General features: G+C 35.1%; 2 protein-coding genes across 2 annotated transcripts; one reads left to right on the top strand and one right to left on the bottom strand.

Annotated features, from left to right (window-relative positions):
* The first annotated feature begins 1991 nt into the window (after nt 1-1991).
* Nucleotides 1992-3041, top strand: LOC111887754 (late embryogenesis abundant protein At1g64065). The gene has a single exon (XM_052770406.1). It carries the CDS (start codon nt 2031-2033, stop codon nt 2607-2609), a length of 579 nt encoding a protein of 192 aa, XP_052626366.1. The 5' UTR covers nt 1992-2030; the 3' UTR covers nt 2610-3041.
* On the bottom strand, nt 2713-8163 carry LOC111887753 (DNA (cytosine-5)-methyltransferase CMT3). Its single transcript, XM_023883912.3, has 20 exons — nt 7780-8163; nt 7202-7239; nt 7000-7102; nt 6742-6849; nt 6527-6646; nt 6167-6266; nt 5866-6062; nt 5463-5774; nt 5297-5355; nt 5145-5211; nt 4652-4981; nt 4493-4561; nt 4306-4392; nt 4133-4220; nt 3909-4027; nt 3703-3807; nt 3583-3626; nt 3439-3508; nt 3234-3337; nt 2713-3139 (listed from the first exon to the last, which is right to left on the bottom strand). Exons 1-20 carry the CDS (start codon nt 8077-8079, stop codon nt 2968-2970), a joined length of 2592 nt encoding a protein of 863 aa, XP_023739680.1. The 5' UTR covers nt 8080-8163; the 3' UTR covers nt 2713-2967.
* Between the last annotated feature and the right edge of the window lie 125 nt (nt 8164-8288).

Genomic DNA, 8288 nt, shown 5'->3' with positions numbered 1-8288 from the left:
TTTCTTGTATAAATTCGGCTCCTTATTTGAGTCGCTATATACCCCTCTTAGCTCTCCTTCTTCTATACGAACTCAGAACCCTCTGGCGATTTGGCTTGTGTTGTTATGCCTAGATACACAATTGTCTTTTTGGATTATCCTAGACTGAATTTCCTGTAACCTATGCATAGGGTGGAAATATCAGTTCAGAAAATGAACTTATATGATCCAAGAGAAATCTGGTTTTCCACCATCACCCTGCTCAAATATCCTCCAACACTTATCTTGTTAAAAACTCACTTCAAAATCTAACTTATAAGGAAAGGATTGAGCAGTTAGCATTTTCAACCCCCCCCCCCCCCCCCAATCCCCCTGCATCATCTCTTTATTTTTCGACGATATTAAGCCACCCCTAACTCCTCCTTCTTTTTGGTTTTCGGTTTTGATCAAGAACAAGGAAGAGTATGTTGTTTATTGATTGCTTGAAGAACTTACATATTTTATGTCTCTTGGTTGCTTGTATGGATACTCTTAGAAGTCTTCCTTCTCGAACATAATTTCTACATCAACCCCGTCATAATTGACTATAAGTATAATCTAAAAACATTATGGTTGATGTTGGTTAATTTAGTTTTACATAAATTGATCATTTCTTCGTGGAAATTGGTTTATACATAAATTGTTTATTTGTTTATGTTGCATTTTTGGTGCTTGAAATTGTTTTCAGCATGCTCGATTTTCGATATTATGAATATCTATATTTTGGTTTAATATTTATTTAAAATGGTGTTCTCTATTTAGATGCTTCATTTATAAAATTAAATGGGTGCTTAGTTTTAAAAATATAATCATTACATAACAAGTAACTACTTAAGAAAGTCATAAGGGAAGTAATGGATCCATGCATGGTTTATGTTCATCTCGTTTTGAAGGTGATGGAGAACTGAAAAACAATAAACCAAAAACAACTTAATCAACATTCTATTTGGATTTTAATTGATTATGTTTAATTAATTTTTATGACAATTTGTATTTGGATTTTTAAATGGTTATTGTGTAATTTTGATTGTGTATGACAATTTATATGTTTTTATAATTATTCAGCAACTTCATCTATTACAGTATAGACTAACAGGTAATATGGTCATTTTTCATTATTCAGCACAGTCAATCATATGTATAATCAAACAGCATGGTTTCTTAGTCAGAAAACTTACCCGACAGCACTTTTTCGGACAACTATTAAACGGAACCTAAGCAAAAGTAGAAAGAGTTGTAATCCAAAATCTTAACTCATGTGTTAAGTATGTTGGTAAATAAACCCAAAATAAAGTAGGTGAAAGGTAAAAATTACTACAATTTAATAAAGGTAACTAAGTCCGAAATCCAAAAGTAGTCAAGTACGTATATACATTTCGGATAATATGGTATTTTGGAAACTATATAAAAAGTCAGTTATAAAGAGATGTTGGGATGGTCATTTATGTGATTATATATTCTATCTTCTTTTTCTTTTATTTATATAATCAAAGACCATATAAAGAAGAATCTTTGTTTTCCGACTCTCCACTGAATCAATGCATATATATAGCTTAGTCGATTAAATCTTGTTGGAGCACTTCAGATACAAAGAAACTAAGACATATTTAAACTTCAACATACCCCATATCATATTGATTATGTATTTATATTTCTATCTTGAAATTTGCCATGATGTAATCATGTTACTATTTTGTCCCATAATTACATGTTTTATGACAGTGACAACCATAACAACATACTTTACGAAAATGACCTCCATAATTATATAATTTTATGAAAATGACCACCATATGCATACAAAACTTCAAAAACAAAAACATCTTCAACCGAATAGAGTGGAAGGTACGTAGTATACAAACTCAAATTCACTACCATCTACACACAAAACAAACAAAACAACATTCAACCCTAATCTCATCTCCTCCCATATATAATCCAACACCTTACAAATGAAACAATCCACAAACACAAAACCCATTCATTTTCAATCCTCAACTCAAACAAACAAAATGGACACACCAAAACAAAGATCGAGAAAATGTCTCAAAATATGTTGCGGCTTAATGGTTGCACTAATCGTCATTTTCATCATTGTTTCTATCATCTTGTATTTCACAGTCTTTAAACCGAAAGACCCACGGATCACCGCCCACCCGACAAAACTTGAAAACGTGCAATTCCAGCTCATACCAAATGTAAGCATAAATGCAACCCTAGTTTTAACATTAACGATTGATAACCGTAATTATGGAGGGTTTAAGTTCAAGGACTCCATTGCAAATGTTTATTACCGAGGAATGTTAATAGCTGAGGTCCCTGTTGAGCATGCACAAGTTCCAGCTCGTGGTAGTTTTACCTTGACTACATCTGCGAATATTACAGGGGGTAAAATGGCAACAGACCCTAATTTTTACAGTGATATAGGTTCTGGTTGGCTTAATTTTACCTCGACTTCAACAATGTATGGGAAGGTTACTCTTTTGAAGATAATTGGGGTTAAAGCTAAAGTTGATAATTTGTGTGATATCTCTGTCGACATTTTGAAGCTAGAAGTTGATCCCAAATGTCATTCCAAAGTGGAATTCTAAGAATCGATTTAAATTTCTGTTGATGTATATATGTATATATTTCCTTTGTATTCAGTGAGTATATTATATTGTTTTGTTTTAAGTTGATAGAGTAAAATCAGAATTCAGAAAAGATACAAGTGGCATCGATAAAATACATTGAAAGACAATAAGAGTTGTGGCATTATCAGTATCACATGCATCATTGCAAAGTTACAACAGGAAGAAGGCAATGTTTGAACCTCAAAACTGCATATAAATTAAAAGGCTACTACATGATGAAGATGGGTAATTCCACAGCCAATTTGTGGCTAAAGCGGATTGATGATGAAAAAAAGGTCTCTTCCTTCGTTACTAATTATTAACTGCTTTAAAATAATTACTCATTTTCTTGAACCACAGAAGGAGATGTCACCGGTTGTAGGTTTGGGAATTTTGGAGGCAAACTGAAAACAGGCTCACCACCTGCGTTTCCCTTACATGACATTCCCAGTGAGTACCCTAAGGCTCTTGCTACTGGAACAGCTACCGCATTTCCAACTTGAATGTACCTGTTAAGTGTTAAATATAAACAAGTTTATCAGGAAACAACAATCTACTTTTTTCTTTTATACTTTACAAATTAAAACAGAGTTTATTTCCTACCTTTCTTTGATGGGGCCCAGAAGTTTATAGTAATCAGGGAAACCTTGAAGTCTAGCATTCTCACGAATAGTCAGCACTCGATCTTGAAGAGGGTGAAGAATTGCCTGGAAAAAAAAACATATCCAAGTCAGCTATACGTAAATGACATATTTGGTCCCTCAACTTTTTAAAATGAAGATGATTTTTAGTTTGTATGGTTTTTTACCTGGTTGTGAGGCTCTGCTCTTGTGACAACTGTTGGTACAGTTTCATCCCACCATAGTCGCCCAAAGGGTCTGTATGTATTTTCATGAAATTATAAATAAATTCATATATAAAAAATTAAAAACTTAGCATATAAAACACTTACTTTTGTGATCGACCATCCACAAAAGTCATAGCATAATCGGGAACCTGTCATTACACAAAACAAAAAATAAATATCTAGTGAAGAAAAAAGAGCATGTATATGGGGAATGAAGACACCTACCAATGGCTTTCCAGAAGGTAAGTAGACTCTTTCGACATCAGGATCCCATTCAACATGATTGTCAGCTTTAACCCTGACACCTTTCAAATCCCGGAAATTTGCACCCTTCAAAGTTTAAACACAAATTAAACTTTTAAAAATTACAATGTCACTGCCACGTCATATAAAAAAAATAAGGGAGAGTAGAATGAAAATGTATGGCAGACCTTTTTCTTAGGGATTTGGCAGACACGTTGGTAATCATCGTCGTTTAGCTTCAGTGGACGATGATCATATAGAAGATGATCTGAAGCTTCTTTACCAGATGCCACACACCCAGGCATATCTAGATTACAGTTTTTAATAAACATCAGAAAAAGAAATAGAGAAATTAAACTAAAAATCTAAAACAAATATGAAGCAATTAGAGTGAAAATTAAGTTAGACTCACCGGTCTTTTTGAGACTAATGAACTTTTGGAATTCTGTTTTGGGTTTTCCCCCGTAGGGCATTTCATCTCTTGTCTCGTCATTTGGTACCTAACAAATTTAAATTCAACACGTTAATTCTCATCCTTAAAATAAATAATAATAAAAAAAAAAAAAGATTGGATGTTGTACTTACAGGAGGAAGATCAGAAATGGCGTCACCCAGGTAGAGTTCTTTCTCTAATTCAACTTTAAGACCATCGTCATGAACAACAGTATTTGACTGCATCCATCAAGTAAAATAGCCCAAAAAAGGGTTAACTTTTACTTATTTCTTATTTAATTTGAAATTTGAAATTCCTTTATGGTACGAGAAACAATACCTCAAATTCCAATGGAGACACTCCCCTCGTGACGACGTTATGCGTGGGTAAAGGGTACTGCGGTAATTTCTGCAAAATCAAAAACAAATTGTTTTTTTATTTATCATTCGAACAGTTAGACCGGTTTAAGCTTAGGAATAGGATTTAGGGTTTAATTACCTCACTAGGCCGGGCACCCCACATGAACATACGTCTGCGGAACTGTGGAAGTCCGTAAGAACCGGCAACCATTAAACCGACCCGGGCTTGGTAGTTCATGGACACGAGCCGGCCCAAAGCATATCGGCCCAGAAACCCTTTAGCGAACTTGACGATATCCACCACGTTTTCCATTAACGCAAATCTTGGCTTTAGATACTCTACAATGTCCATGTAGACAACAAGTTGTTTGTTTTTTTCGTCTTCTAAAGGTTTGTCTTTGTTCCTAAAACGGTTGAATCCACTTATCCCTTGACATGGAGGGCCACCCGTGATGACGTCAACATCCCCCTACAAAAGTTGATGAATTTGTTAAATTCCCAGAGATCTCTTTTTACTTTATGTCTTCATGTTGTGAAAGGTACTTTAGGTATTTTATCATTAATCAATGACTTAATATGTCAAATGGAAAGTTGTAATTTTCAGATAAAAGAAGCATGTAATGTGAACTTACAGGCAAAGGCAAAAGCTTTGATTTGAAACCATTAACAACAAACTCTTTTATCTTGTCATGACAATCACTGATTCAAATAAATCAAACGTAAGTCAAATTATGGAATTACGAAATTAAGTGAAGAGAAAAAATAATCAACTATATTTCCATACCTTAAGCCCTCTATTGGCTCCCAGGTGTCTTCTTCAGGCCCATAACCCTTCCACCGGATCTAGTCAAAAAAATTAATATTATATCAAAAACTGAAATTACCAAAATACCCTTGTCACATCTGTTTCTGGAAATGATAATGCTTGTAACAGGGAATAGCTAAGATACCTTAAGGTAAACCCCAGGCTTCTTTAACTCCTTTGGATCACCATAGCATATGGACAAAATCTGCTCGACCTCAAAAATTTCCACATTATCTACATCAACATCATCCTCTTCTTCTTCATCTTCTTCAATGACTGCAGGTTCTTCTTTCTGTTGAGATTCACCACCTCCAACTAAGGAATAAGACTGGCAAAGCTTCTCCCACTCTTTCAGCAATTGCAGAAAATCTTCTGCTGATTCATTCCTCACCTCTGTCTCTGGATGGTTCAGCTTCAAGCTTTGACATGCATATTGATTCAAATCAACAGCCCACCTCTGCATTTACAATATAAAATAAAATCAAGAGTTATGGATCATGAAGCTAAAAGGTAGGCACTTAAATTTTCACCATTTTATTGATACATACAGTGACAAGGTTAACATCAGCCATATTAGCACCCAAACAAAGTCCTGTAGACATAGCCCCACAACCTGAGTAAAGATCTAGCATTCTCATTTCTGATCTTTTGTTGTTTTGACTTTGAGATTCTTCATTAACAGCTCCATTAACATCAGACTCAGATGAAATGGTTGAATCGGACTCATTCCCATCTGCTTCAGCATCTGCAGTTTGTTGTTAAAGCGTATGCAAAGATTAATCACTTGCTAAAATTATAGTTTAAATAATAATATATATACATCATTCAGTTTGATATAGGAAAATGTACCAGGTGGCAAGTTCTGATAAGTTGAATAAGGCACCAAGTATGACATGTCATAGTAGTAGTCTCCATCACCAAGTTTTGCTTGCTTCTCACTTACATCAGCCTAAAAAACAACCAAAATTACACAAAAGATCAAATAAAATAACTAAATGCAAGAGCTAACTACTTTTATTACATTGTTTCTTATAGAATCTCACATTTTTTTACTTATTAGAACCAATACTACGGCAACATCATCCATATAGAAAGGAATTTTAACTGTTATAATTGGGTAGATTTTTTCTAAGTGTGATGCTATAATAAGAAAACTGAAAACTGCAATGCTATAATGATAAGAAATGAAAATATGTCATCATTTCTTACATCTAAAGGCACCCGCACTATTTGAAGCTTTTGCAAGAGGCAATCAAGAGGATTGTCATCCCTGATTTCAGAAAGGAAGACACGCTTATCATCAATTAAGTTTGAACAAGCTTGAATAATCTGAAAAAGGCAAAAAGAAAGGTCTGTGTTAGGAAGAAAAGACACTAAACTATCAAATAATTAAGTCAAGAAGCATAGTTTAGTGAAAAGCTTACTGTATCTTTAGCCCTGTAGAACCATTGAGCACTAAAATATGAAGTTCCATCCACTCCTTCAAACATCTCTACAACTCTACAGATGTAACTGTCTTCACCCTCACCAGCCTGTATAAAAAAGCAAATAATCTTACTTAGATAAACTTTAGTTACTAAAATATGGAGAAAACATGGATTTTTGACTTTTAATTTTTTAAGTGAGAACACAAACAGTAAGTGTCACACATAAAAACAACTTAAAAGTAGACAAAAAGGTACCTGGACATAACCATCGTCTCCAAGCTTGAACAGAACACGGCCATCAACAAGTGCTTCAGTAAAGTGTCTTTTAGCTTGCATAAGCTCCTTTGGTGGCTCCACCCTATAATATGACACAATTTATTTATCCACTTCACAAAAACAAGACTTAATGATTGCCTTTTTAGTTTTACTACTTTAATCAATAGAATAATGTTCTTACCCTTTTGGGGTTTCCAAGCTCTCTGTCTTTCCAGCCTTCTGTAATTCCAGAAAAATAATTAAATATGTGATTAAATCTATGTGTAGTAATCTACCAAACTTAAACATATGAAAGAAGCTTTGATCCACAGATTGATATAATCTAAACATTTGAAGAGTAAGACTATAATCCATAGCTTGGCATGGTTGATAACAGATTAAGCAGATTTTACAGCAATCAAGTTTGTTACTAGTGAGCATTCAAATCCATGAGAGGCATCATAGAACTACTTTAGCAATGTTTACAGCTATAGATGTATAACAAGCATACCTAAAGTAAATGTCATATATTATTATGAGTTTGTCTACTAAAAAAAATATGCTAGATGTCTACACTTTCGTGAGCAACTATAGCCTCTGTTAGATGATTTGCACGTATGCAACATCAGCTAAAACCCTATTCACGTCAATTAAAGGTATTCCACCGGTTAATAGTTGATTAGGTACCCTAATATTTAATCTACATTCCACTCCACACAACCAAAACCAAATTTGTGGTACGCCAAGTTAAAAGTCAAGCTGAGTCAAAGAAACCCTCACATTTTTTTGCAGGTACCTAAGAGGCCATCGCTGTCGAGCTTCTTCGGCAGGAACCGGATCTCCAACAAATCGACTCTCCTCCGCATCCTCTACCTCGTCCTTCACCTTCTCCTTCGCCTTCGACCTCACCTTTGGCTTCTCCGACTTTCCACCGGAGCTTTTCGCCGGAGATACCAGATCGGGAACCACAGAAACTTCCTCATCCTCTTCCTTCTTTTCTTCTATCTTTGGCCGTTTCTCTGAAGAAACCAATGCATCGTCCTTGGAGGCAGATGACGACCTTCTCTTTGCCCTTGGCATTTTCAGACGGCGATGAGAGAGAAAACGAGGGAAGAGTGCGGCGGAGACAATATGTAATTAGAGCGCGTGTAGAGAGAGAGAGGGTCGCGAGGGTTTATAAGAGGGGCATTTTGGGCGGGAAGTAAAAAGTGTGTTCCGCGTCTGTCGCTTAATTGGATTTGAATGGTGATTTTAGATCTGGAGGGAAAATTCTGAACGTTGCAAATAAA

Source organism: Lactuca sativa, chromosome 4 (genome assembly GCF_002870075.4).
Source record: "Lactuca sativa cultivar Salinas chromosome 4, Lsat_Salinas_v11, whole genome shotgun sequence".
Taxonomy (NCBI): Eukaryota; Viridiplantae; Streptophyta; class Magnoliopsida; order Asterales; family Asteraceae; genus Lactuca; species Lactuca sativa.
Note: the sequence above shows the minus strand (reverse complement) of the source record. Positions and strands in the feature narration are given on the sequence as shown.

Bases quoted from the DNA above. Each gene is read 5' to 3' on its own strand.
- LOC111887753 (XM_023883912.3), bottom strand. From the start codon at position 8,079: ATGCCAAGGGCAAAGAGAAGGTCGTCATCTGCCTCCAAGGACGATGCA. The intron at 4,393-4,492 runs GTATTGTTTCTC...TGATGGATGCAG, and splicing joins TGTCTCCATTGGAATTTGAG to TCAAATACTGTTGTTCATGA. The intron at 3,338-3,438 runs GTAAAAAACCAT...TTTTTTTTCCAG, and splicing joins GAGCAGAGCCTCACAACCAG to GCAATTCTTCACCCTCTTCA.
- LOC111887754 (XM_052770406.1), top strand. From the start codon at position 2,031: ATGGACACACCAAAACAAAGATCGAGAAAATGTCTCAAAATATGTTGC.